The sequence below is a fragment of the Podarcis melisellensis genome (genome assembly GCF_964234715.1).
Source record: "Podarcis melisellensis genome assembly, chromosome: 6".
In the NCBI taxonomy this organism is placed as follows: domain Eukaryota; kingdom Metazoa; phylum Chordata; class Lepidosauria; order Squamata; family Lacertidae; genus Podarcis; species Podarcis melisellensis.
Genome location: NC_138538.1, coordinates 69,858,675 through 69,871,412, shown reverse-complemented (window position 1 = coordinate 69,871,412; position 12,738 = coordinate 69,858,675). Strand labels below are relative to the sequence as shown.

Below are 12,738 nucleotides of genomic sequence, written 5' to 3'. Positions count from 1 at the left end.
AAACTGCAAGTTATTACAATAATCATGCCAATGTCCTTATCTGTTTACAATTTATTTGTACATATTCAATAAACCATTTCCATTCTTTTACATATATAGAAAAAAAGTTTGTTGTCTTGATTTCTTATTTTTCTGGTAAGTTTCACCATTTCTGCATAATCCATGAGTTTTTGTATCCAGTCTTCTTTTGTTGGGACTTCTTGTTGTTTCCGTTTGGGGGCAAATAACATTCTTGCCGCAAATAACATTCTAGTCGCATACATGAATAAACTTCTATACTGTTTAGGTAGTTCTACCCCTGTAATGATGGAGGGCACAGGGAGAAGGGGACGACAGAGGACGAGATGGTTGGACAGTGTCCTCAAAGCTACCAACATGAGTTTGACCAAACTGCGGGAGGCAGTGGAAGACAGAAGTGCCTGGCGTGCTCTGGTCCATGGGGTCACGAAGAGTCGGACACGACTAAACGACTAAACAACAACAACAGCAACACCCCTGTAATTCCCAGAAGGAAAGCTTCCGGGGTTTTTTTACACATGTGATTTTAAACATATTTTCTGATTCCTTATATATCGTTTCCCAATAAGCTTTAACCTTAATGCGAGACCACCACATACGATATAAAGTACCTTCTTTCTCTTTGCATTATAAACATTTATTCAATTTTGATTCATACATAAATAAATAAAACGTATAAAAATGTATATATATATATTTTAAAAATGTATCTCTGATGTATTTTTAAATACTGTCGTGCCAAGATTGCTCAGTCGGTAGAGCAGGAGACTCTTAATTTATTGGTCGTGAGTTTGACCCCACATTGGACAAAAGATTCATGTGTTGCAGGGACTTAGACTAGATATCCCTTGTGGTCCCTTCTATCGCGGCAATTCTATTATTCATCACTTTGATATGTGATATTACATGGTTTATAACATAAATAAATAAATATACATAAATTTATCTGTTTATCAAGTAAATCTTACAGGACTAATTATTTTGAATTTTCATTAATTGGGTTGTGGTCCTATTTAAGAGGTTTCTACTTTTGAAATAATAAGTTAACAGCTGGCAGCCAGTATAATAGGATAAACATGGCAGGCTTGGGGATGCATCTTAGGGACTTCGGTCTGACCTACCCCACACATTATTCCAGCTACATGTAATCCCGTGTGTTGATATGTTTTAATGGAGCCATCTATTCTAGTGTGCTAAGGGATTTTGTTGAGATGGCAGAGATGATGAAGCCTCTGACCCCGATTGGTTGAGCTGATTTGATGTCTTGGAATACTCACGAAATTTCAATGCCTCGGAAAATGCAACTGACTACATAGAATGCTCTGTAATGGATGTGGGAGGCCGGTTTATCTACCAGGAAAAAAATCTCAGTTGGGGCAGACTGAGAACTAGAAAACTGAGTTAGTAAAGGGTTGGAAATTGAGTCACTTGGGGCCCTAAGAAGTAGTGGAGCTAAGTAGCAGGAAACTCAGAGACAAAATGATTGAACAAAGAGAATCAGCCCAAGGTGTACATGAGTAGGCTCTGTACAGACCTTCGTCTGACTGTGTGAAGGCCAAAAACAGCACCATCACCATACCACTCCTTCTTCCTCCACACATTCATTATACCTGATGGATTGTTTTAAGAGGCCTAGAAAAACAAGGAAACGAGACAAATAGGATGTTGCTGGAAAATCTATGATTCATACCTGCTACTTATAGCAGGGAGATTTGTTTTTGGAGTCTGCAGGGCAATCAGAGGTCAAGTCGAGAGCTTTGGTCTATGATTTCCTAGTCCACAGATTGGCCTTTTTTCTAAGAATAGCTGAGCAGTATGTTCACTTCCAGGATTCCTGCACAGTTATGCATGTGTTGTCATATGCATCCGTAACTGAAGCAAGCTGATTGTTTCATGAAGTTACTGAGATTACATGTCATGGTTCCATGTAGCTGAATCAAAACCTAGGTTATCAAATTACTACTTGACGGAAATGTGCCAAAAAATTCCATGGCCGTCAATGGTGTGATTGTGCTGGTAGTTTGTTGCAGTTTTACTGTCAGCCAGGATAGCTCAGTTGGTTAGACCGTGGTGCTGATAATGCCAAGATTGCAAGTTCGATCACTGCATGGGACAGCTGCATATTTCTGCATTGCAAGGGGTTGGACTAGATCTTCCTCGGGTTCCCTTCCAACACTACTGGCCAATGTACAATAAAGTTACTTGGATTGGACTGAGCTCTACAATTCTTCAATTCCAAATTTGCCCCATTATCTGGCGAGCATAATCAAATCGTAGTAATTTGGCATTTCATGATTACTTCCTCCCATCTAATTTAGAATGACTTGGGACACAAAAATAAATTTCCAAGTCTCTTTACTTACTTACCGTAATTTTTGCTCTATAAGACTCACTTTTTCCCTCCTAAAAAGTAAGGGGAAATGTGTGTGCGTCTTATGGAGCGAATGCACGCTGCGCAGCTATCCCAGAAGCCAGAACAGCAAGAGGGATTGCTGCTTTCACTGCGCAGTGATCCCTCTTGCTGTTCTGGCTTCTGAGATTCAGATTTTTTTTCTTCTTGTTTTCCTCCTCCAAAAACTAGGTGCGTCTTGTGGTCTGGTGCGTCTTATAGAGCGAAAAATACAGTACTAATTCTATCCAGTTCTTCTTTCCCCAAGAGCCTGGGTTGGCTCATATGGGAAACCTATGGCCCTCCTTATGTTATTGGACTAGAAATTCTATCATCCCTGACAGTGGTCCATGCTGGTAGTTGTAGATCAACATCTGTAGGAACACAGGTTGTGCCATTCCTAATCTAGACAGTCTACCCAGTTTCAGACTTTCAGTGCAATCTTAGATATGCCATCACAGGAATAGGTTGCGTTGACTTTAATGGGACTTACTGCCAGGTAAGCGTAAGCTAAGAGTTTGTGGCACGGCAGATGCTTTGCATTCAAATGGCCCCAGGATCAATGGTCCCTGGCATCTCCAGGGCGGGAAAGACTCTTAGAGTCTTTGGAGAGCAGTTTCTAATCAGCAAAGACAATGTTGAGTTGGACTGTTAACCTGACGCGGTCTAAGACAGCATCTTACATGTTTAGGGCTGCAGGCTCCGTTACAAAAATCCTAAGCAGTCCTTAATGTGGGGGCTTAAACTGAGAGAGCAATAATTCGAACATCTTGCTGAAATCACGAGAAACATTTTATAAAATCTCAGCATGTAGGGCTTGACATCTTTACTGTGTTTTCTGCATAGATGCAGTAACTCATAGGCTGTTGCTGAGAAATCATTGTAATACGTAGGGAAAGGAGCAGCATGAAGCCTGATACAATTTCAGCCTTAGCTTCTCTCTGTGGTGGATTTAAATAGGGCCTCTGCAAGAAGTTTAATGTCCCCTTTGTGTAGATTACTCTGATCTCTCGTCATAAAGTTCACCCGCCCAGATAAGTATATTCAAAATAGGCTTTCATTAGTCCAAAATAACATACAGCAAAGCAGGTCAAGGGGGATTAAAGCGTATCCTAGCCCAAGATTTGTCTTTAAGACAATGAAAAGGAAAATGTGAAAAGATAATGCTGCGATTCCGTCTGTCTCGGGGAATAAAAGTTCCTCTTAAAATGTACGGGTGGCTTAAGCAAGCACATCAGAGCAGGCGAGAGCGCACTTGCAGTCCATGAGGAGCACATTACTCTGCAAGAAAGCCCCTGTTGAACTCCCATGGTAAGGAGGTACTTAGCATGAATAAAGGAGGCCGATTCGGGCTCAGAGTGAACACAGAGCTATTCTGCGAAGCACCTTATCAGCACTTAAATGTGGCTGATGAATATTTAGATTTTCATTGTCGACAGGCAGTCCTGAAAGGGATGTTAGTTCCCAGCTAAAGTACTGTCTTGTTTCATCGAAATCACAAAGCATCTGAGATTTTAGGCTGAAGTTGTCCAGCCTGTGTCCACTCTAGGTATGGTCCAGCATCCCTTAGCCAGAGTTCTTGCACAGCCAATAGCAGAGCAGCCTAGGCGGACAGGAGGTCTGGAAATGTTTCAGTCTTCTTAGCCAGGCATGGGCTGGAAACTGCTAGCATTGTTTTGCCTGAGAACCATGGACATTCTCTCCCCCCGCCCTATTAATAATTCATTAGTTTGACCTATAGGTACCACTTCACTCACTCCTTTTCTGTGTACGTTTGTTTGTTTGTTGTTATTTTTATTATTTGTACAATTTACACATCGCCCTTTATCGGAAGATCCCAGGGCAGCGTACAACATTAAAAACACATTACAGAACTTCAGTGATAAAAACACAATAAGAAGCATACTGGTAAAGGTACCCCTGACCGTAAGGTCCAGTTGCAGACGACTCTGGGGTTGCGGCGTTCATCTCACTTTACTGGCCAAGGGAGCCGGCGTACAGCTTCCGGGTCATGTGGCCAGCATGACTAAGCCACTTCTGGCGAAACTAGAGCAGCACACGGAAAGGCCATTTACCTTCCTGCCGGAGCGGTACCTATTTATCTACTTGCACTTTGAAGTGCTTTTGAACTGCACTTCCTGCCATTTACCTTCCTGCCGGAGCGGTACCTATTTATCTACTTGCACTTTGAAGTGCTTTTGAACTGCTAGGTTGGCAGGAGCAGGGACCGAGCAATGGGAGCTCACCCCGTCACAGGGATTCGAACCGCTGACCTGATCGACAAGCCCTAGGCTCTGTGGTTTAACCCACAGTGCCACCCACGTCCCTAGTAATAAAATAGTCATCCTATTTTATTCCCCCACACTTTCACAGGCCATCGATTAATAGTCATAAAGGGGAATGTTTTTGCCCAGTAATGATGGCACCAGGCAAGCCTCTCTAGGGAGAGCATTCCACATCCACAATATAGCACTTTATGATCTGCATGGCATGGGCTCACCTGTCGGGGGGGGGTGTTACCTGTTCAGAGAGCTCATGTGCCATTATGGCTAGATGGAGCCTCTTCCATTCATTTCATTCCATGAATCTCCAAAGCAGTTTCTTCTCCTGTTGAGCAGCCGCCATATTTAATCCTAGACCATACAAACCTTACTGTACAGAACACCTCTTCCCCCTCTCTCATGGTGGATTTCTAAAATCAGTTAAGAGCAGCCTATCATACATGCCACATCAAGAGCACATAGAGATGCAACCTCACTGGTTATTCCACAACTCAGGAAATTCCTTCCACTTGAATTTCACCAGCGCATAAGGCTAGGTTTCTTCCACATGCAATATTTTACTCCAGGTCATTCTTATATAAGTTTTTTTCTTAAGTTTAGCAATATATATATGATTTTCAGAAGCAAGTGTATTCTGATGGCTATTAACAGGCTGGGTCAGACTGATCAAATTTTTGATTTATTTATTTTTATATTGACAGAGGGCCTTCTTGGCAGTAAATAAACAACTATCTGACTTTTAGAAGACATCTGAAGGCAGCCCTGTATCGGGAAATCTTTTGTGTTTGATGCTTTACTGTATTTTTAATATTTTGTTGGGAGCTGCCCAGAGTGGCTGGGGGAACCCAGCCAGATGGGCAGGGTATAAATAAATTATCATCATCATCATCATCATCATCTAATAGTTTATTAATCAGAGTACACATGATCAGGGCAGAGCCCAAACCTAAATAAATAAAATAATGCAAATAATACTATGAATTCTAATAATACTATGAAAACAGCAATCTGATTTCGGTTAGCCTGCTCTGAGTATGACGCCGTCGGATTTAATTTGCACCTACTCAGGTACAAAGCTACAGGTTGCCTTTACCATGGATGCATGGCAGAGCCATGTGGCCTCTATCATGTTGACGAATTGCATTGCAATGTGTAGTTCAGTTACAGGATCTCCAATGCAGTCCAGTGCACTTGCAAGAAGGAACTCTCGGCCACCGTCATCATGATGGAAGAGCTGAATCCCTGCTATGTTCCCTGTATGCCTTTGCCCTTTGAGGTCTAGAGCCATCCCTCTTCCCCAGCATGGCAGTCCCACTAAGGACTAGAGGGTGCAGTCACCGCCACCTTTCCCTCGCCAATCATGTCACTGTGCAAGAATTGTTTTCTTTTGGCGCCTGGGTTTCTGCCCCTTTTCATGCATTCCTTTCGCGAGAGGCGCGCGGAACTTGCCAAGCCCCAATACGGGAGATTTCCATTTTGTAAATAAAGTTGAAAAATAACATCGCTTCTCCAACAAGAGTTGGCAAAAATTAATAGTAATGAGTTAATTACCATTGCCAGCTGCCTGCAAAAAGGGAGGAGAGAGATGATGGGGGAGAATGAGGTCCTGTAGGCAAGAGCCTTCTGCCTTTCTGCCTGCTGGAAAAAAAATTAAAATCTACATTCTAGAAAACATAAAACAAAACTTTTGTGGCTGTGCATTTTGTTTAGACATATATTACATAGCACCTTTCGATGGCCCACAGCAAAGCTTTTAAATTCTCCATATCCAGCCAAATCTCTCTCTCCTTTCATATTTATAACACATTTTACTAGCTCTAAAAAGGTGAAAAACAATCACCCGGAGGAATCGACGGTTGTCGAGTTGTACCACCCTCGCCGTGGAAAAAGGACCATCTGCAACTTTTAAATAATGTCTGAATCCTATTTAGAATTTCCAGCCCTTTGGATATCAAGTCTGTGTATGCCTGCCTGATTGATTCACTTTTTAATGAACTGGGAAAGCTTGAACAGTCAAAACCTGAAATCTGTACCTCCCCACCTCCCTCTTCATATCCCCCTGCAGTAGCTGACTGATTATATTTCAAGTCATTACAGGATTAACACATCTGGCCTAAAATATCTTTCCCCCCAAACTTCATCAATAAAAAAAAAGTTGTATACCAGTCTTGCTCCTGCTATCTCAATTTCACACCGGATCTGCTCGCTTTTACCTGTAAAGCGTCGGTATCATATCAGTTCTTCAGAACTGCCAACTCTGCTGATGTCTAAAACCTACTAATGTCAAGGCCTTGCATAAGCTTAGAGTATTTAAGAGCACATCTTGAGCTTCTGCTATGAACCACATCAGCATACTGAGCTGGCAGCCTAGGCATGGCTTTATTGAAAGTAATGAAATAAGATAATCCACAAAAGCCACTTAAATGGAATGAAGCTGGAATGCCTTTCCTCTGAATTCACAGCGCAAGGTGTGTGTGTGTGTGTGTGTGTGTGTGTGTATGCTTTTAAACCATTAGCAGCCTGATCTTAGGCATGTTTACTTAGAAGCAAGTTCTCCCAAGTAAGAGGCTGTGTGATTGCAGCTTAGGACAAGAGGGGAAGAGAGAGAGAGAGAGAGAGATCCATTCATTCAGTTCACACTCCTTATCATTCTAAAAGGATCCTTAAAAAAAAAAATTAGAAATTATTTACCCCCCCATGAAAGCTTACAATTGTTTACAAAAAATCATCTCCACACAAGCTACAAGCTGCCACCTTCACTACGTTGTGCAGGAAAGTTATGTGTTTGTTTATAACCGAGCATCAATTCTTCAATATATTTCGCTCTGGAACAAGATACATATAAAAATTCTTACTGAGCTTAATGTTGCAGCAAATAATGCAGATATAGTAAGCATGCAGGATTTATCGGTTGCCATAATGTCGTATCACATATTCTAAATATATATGCGCTGAGTGATATATACACATTCACGTGCAAACCAAATGAAAATATATTTAGTCGAAGAAGTGATGGATTGCGTTTGCTTTAATTATTCTACTCGGCAAGGAGGAGAATCTGAGATCAAGCACAGCCTGGATCGAGAGGTGCTTGATGGAAATAGGGCCAAAGGAACAATACACACCTCTAAACTGTGTGTGCTACCTTTTTCTTTGCTTTCTGTTCCTACAATTGGCTTTAAACACACACACACAGAGAGAGAGAGAGAGAGACCCCAGTCTGTGTGTTTCTCCTGCCCACTCATCAAGGTGACCACGTGCCCTTTTGGACAGAGGATATTTCTCTATTTGAAGAGCTGTCCAGTCATAGAATCATAGGACTTGGAAGGGACCCTGAGGATCATCTAGTCCAATCTGCTGCAAAGCAGGAATATGCAGTTGTCCCATATGGGATTGAACCTGCAACCTAGGCATCATCAGCACCTTGCTCTAACCAGCTGAGCTATCCAGCCAATTCAAAGAGAACAAACCTTAAGGAAGGGAAGCAAGAGTGGCCTTGAAGTGGCCCATCCATAATTAGTATCTAGAGAGCAGACTCTGCTCCACTACAGTGAAAGGTAGTGTATTTCCATTTACATTATACTATTTTAAAGCTCTCTCCAAATTAGCATCTATGCGTATAAATTAGCATATGCAAATCCATACCCTCTTTTGTTATCTTGGTGAGACATTTCCTCTTTTTTACATGGCCAGCCTAATATTCTTCCACTCGAGTATTCCCTAGACTGAGGCACTCAAAAATATTGGGTGCCATCAGACAGACCACTGGGCCAATAGATGCTCCAAGCAGTACCAAATTTAGTACATGTTGCACAGCAAGAAGCTCTCAACTACTCTACAGCACTGATCTTTCCTTCCAGCATCCTGATGCCCCTACTTTTATTCTGGGTACTCCTGAAATGGTTCCATCAAGTCCTACCATTGCTGTCCAGAGGTTCAGATTATAACCCATTGGTGGTTGACTTTGGATCCTATTGAAATCAATGACTGAACTTCATTGTGATTTAAGTTTCCATTGAAATCGACGGGAATGCAACTAACATATTTGGATTAAGGCATAATGCTCTTGACAGTTGGCCTAACAGGTTCATGATGTTAGAATTGTGGGAGGAATTCAGTGCCGCACTCTGCCATTTCAGCTTGCCCAACAGAATAATCAGATTGCAATCTGGCTTTAGGCTCAGATTTGGCACCAAAATGGCCTTGGTCACGCTGACTGATTACTCCTATTTGGAGATGGGCATGGGGAGTGTAACACTATATTGGTTCTCCTTCATTTCTCAATATCTTTCAGTACCATTGACCATGGTATTCTCCTGCATTGGTTTTTTATGGCTTGGGAGTTAGAGGCACTGTATTACAATAGTTCTGCAAAGAACTGATCCCAGGAACTAGCAGATGGAGACTCCTGCTTTACCTGTTGACACTCATGCTGTTGGGTTCTACAAGATACTGTCTTGTCCCCGATGCTCTTTAACATCCGTATGAAGCTATTGGAAGCCATCACCTAGACATATAGAGTATGATGCCATTAGTATGCAGATAGCATGCGACTCCATTCCCATTCCATCTGAATCAGGAGAAGCCATTTAGGTGCTGGGTAGATGCCTGGAAGCAGCAATGAACTGCATTAGGGCCAATAAACTGAAGGTGAATCCTGATAAGATCAAAGTACAGTTTGTGGAGCCAGGAGTTTGGTAGGCAGCCTGTTCTGGGTGGTGTTGAACTCCCCCTGAAGAAGCAGGTTCATAGCTTTGGGTGATGCTACTGGAGACGTCATTATCTCTAGAAGCCTGGTGGCAGAGGTGGTTTAAGGGTGGAACAGCTGGTACAGCAGAATTGAGCACCATGCTGCAGGGGCCTCCACAACAATGCTACAAGAGGCAGATTTTGAGAGCCCAATGTCCACCACTGCTAATGGCTTCAGAAGCACTATCCATAGGCGCCGACTCCATGGGGCCTGAGGGGGCCCGAGCCCCCTCAAAAATTCGTTTGGGGGGCTCCGCCCCCCCAATAATTTAAGAAAATGATTACCGTATTTTTCCCTCAAAAAGAGGAAGCGGCTGCTTTCCTGCATTCTGCCTCAGGGTCTTACTGCCCCCCCTCCTCTGTTTCCTTGCTGTGTTTGCTCAAACGGAACAAAGAGCAGGGAAAGCCCTTCCCCTCCAGGCAAGCAGGCAGGAGGGAGGGAGAGAGAGAGAGAGAGAGAGAGAGAGAGAGAGAGCGCGTGCGAGCTGGCTGGCTTGGGTGGGTAGGTGAGGGAAAACTTTTGCCTTCCTTTCCTCCTTGCCGTTATACCCCTCCCCTGCATTCTTAGCCAGCTGCTTCTCTGCACACCCCTCTCGTGCTCCTTGTCCGTTCTGTGTTTTTCCTTCCCTCCCCACTGTTGCCTTGGGCTGCAATGGTGCAAAAACGTGGTTACAAAACATGGATCCACAGGGATCCTCAGGATCTTTGCATTGGGTCACCCCAAATTCACCATCAGAGCACATAGCATGTCCATGGCTACAGCCTGCCCCCAAAAAATCACACACCCACTGTTGCCTGGGGCTGCAATGGTGCAAAAACGTGGTTACAAAGCATGGATCCACATGGATCCTCAGGATCTTTGCATTGGGTCACCCCAAATTCACCATCAGATCACATAGCATGTCCATGGCTACAGCCTGCCCCCCAAAAATCACACACCCACTGTTGCCTGGGGCTGCAATGGTGCAAAAACGTGGTTACAAAACATGGATCCACAGGGATCCTCAGGATCTTTGCATTGGGTCACCCCAAATTCACCATCAGAGCACATAGCATGTCCATGGCTACAGCCTGCCCTCCAAAAATCGCACACCCACTGTTGCCTGGGGCTGCAATGGTGCAAAAACATGGTTACAAAGCATGGATCCACAGGGATTCTCAGGATTTTTGCATTGGGTCACCCCAAATTCACCATCAGATCACATGTCTGTGGCCACAGCATGAAGCACAAAAATGATACATCATTAATATTCACCGCCCACGGCGGCAGCCAACCTCACAGGTTCACTTAAGGTCGGGGCAGCCTGGGGCTCGCCCCTTTCGTTCCCCCAGCAGCAGCGGTTTGGAGGTCTTGGGCCCCCCCAATATTTTTTATAAGTCGGTATGGGCCCCCCCAATATTTTTTATAAGTCGGCGCCCCTGGCACTATCTCTGGTTGGTTTGCCAGCTATGGCCATTTCTGGACCAAGAAAAGCTTAGCTAGTGACCCCTCAATCTTTAGTCATCTCTCAGATGACTGCAATGCTCTCTGTGCAGGGCTACCCTTGAATATGCTCCAGAAGTTGCAGCTGTGCAGAATGACTGGCACTGCAAGAAAAATTGGACCAGCAATGCAGTCTTCCAAGCCAGATTGTCATGGAGAGTTTCCTTCTGCTAGCCTTATAGAAGGCACACTCATTGTTTCTGAGAATTCAGTGTCGGGTGTAGTGGACAGAAAATTACTAGAAGCCAGGCACTAACCACACACACACACACACTCCAAAGTGCTGGTCTCAAAAGAGTCCATCTCATTCCCTTCTCTTCTTGTCATTCTACTCTTCTACTCCCTGCGCAGAGAGCTCCCAAGAATCCCAAGAGATACAGCCTTGTGCACAACATTTTAACATTTTAATAGAGAGAAAAGGTGATATCTGAAGGAGTAACATTCTGCCCTCCTTTTAAAGCCACCACCAAGTAGGTTTCAATAACTCCGCTACCAATTTTCAACGCCTTTTTGAGCCACAGCAATTATACTGAAAATTGGGGGGCAGAGTCAGCTCGGCTTTGATGTAATTAAAGGTATGATCTATTTCATTTAAACACCCCTGCGAACGCTCTCCTTAAAGCAACAAATATGAACAGGAGTCCATCTGCAAGGATTTTCTTCTTCTTCCCAAGTCTTCAAAAGAGCCTTTTAGGGATGAAGCCAGAATTATAATTCTGAAGGGTGTCATGTACACTTCCACAAATGCCTCATTACCTATGCCTCATTCAGAAAGGCTGTAGTTGGAAGATCAGAAAGCAACTCAGAGGGAGCCGTGTTACAATAACCCAAAGTCTTTTGGTATTCTGTAATAAAGCACCACACTTGTTTATGTAATCACAGAATTGGACAGTTCCATATTCAAGTATGATCGATGGCCCAGTACCTGCTTGGAGTATTTGCTGCTGTGCAGGTTTTGCGTTCTTTCTACATTTACAGCAAGAAAGCTCCTCTCCCTTAATTCCTTGGGTGAAATCCAGACTTTATGCATAGAACGATATTGGCCACAATGCAGCAATTGAATACCAAAAGCTCAGACATGGCTTTTCCCAGTTGTCAGCTATGGAACAGCTTGCTCTTTGCATTCCATCGACGACAATGGGAACCAGCTGTGCACGTGGTTCTTTGGATCCCAGCCATTGCCAGCACTGGGCTTGCATTTTCTACCTTGATTCAGAGACAGCGTGGCTTATTGCCTCTCTGTCACACAAACGCACATACCCACACATCACAAGGTCAATGTGCAGGAGGGAGCATGAGTGAATGGCAAATGACCCAGTTTCCCTGCAGGTGCTAAGTACAGGTGCTAAGCTGCCTGAAGGCCACTTTTGAAAAATATTAGCTTGGTGCCCAAATAGCTATTCTGTTCATTGGGGGATTCCAGTCCGGCAGAGGCTCCCACTGGCAAAAGGGAAGGAACAGACCCTCCTAGTGTCCCTATTTTTGAGGGACGTCCCTGATTTAGTGAAGCTGTCCTGGTTTCTGATTTGATCCCAGAATGTCCGGCTTTTCCTTAGGATGTCCCTATATTCATTGGGGAAATGTTGGAGGGTATGGAATTATGCGACACCTGAACCAAGGAGATAAGTAACTATACAGCCTTTAGAAGACATCTGAAGGCAACTCTGCATAGGGAAGGTTTTTATGTTTAAGGTTTCATTATGTTTTTATATATGGTGGAAGGAAGCTGCCCAGAGTTGGGGCAACCCAATAAGATATGTGGCTTATAAACAGTAAAATTATCATTATGGAATAGGACGTCCCTATTTTCATCGGAG

General features: G+C 43.6%; 1 protein-coding gene across 4 annotated transcripts in view; it reads right to left on the bottom strand.

Moving 5' to 3' along the window:
• The window catches only part of LOC309371534 (uncharacterized protein), a 14,168-nt gene extending 2,151 nt beyond the window's left edge, over positions 1-12,017 (bottom strand). Inside the window, exons 1-4 of one of the 4 annotated variants that reach the window (XR_014169135.1) lie at positions 11,847-12,017; positions 9,107-9,196; positions 6,241-6,327; positions 1,553-1,650 (exon numbers count right to left, since the gene is read on the bottom strand). Coding sequence is in view for 2 of the 4 variants with exons in the window: in XM_081914341.1 (XP_081770467.1) it covers positions 4,982-5,014; positions 6,241-6,327; positions 9,107-9,196; positions 11,847-11,951 (315 nt within the window). In the remaining 2 variants the exon portion in view is untranslated. Of the gene's footprint in view, positions 1-1,399; positions 1,651-4,771; positions 5,015-6,240; positions 6,328-8,758; positions 9,298-11,846 lie in introns of those variants that run through there. The other 3 variants (XM_081914342.1, XM_081914341.1, XR_014169136.1) reach the window with 3 other exon arrangements.
• Between the last annotated feature and the right edge of the window lie 721 nt (positions 12,018-12,738).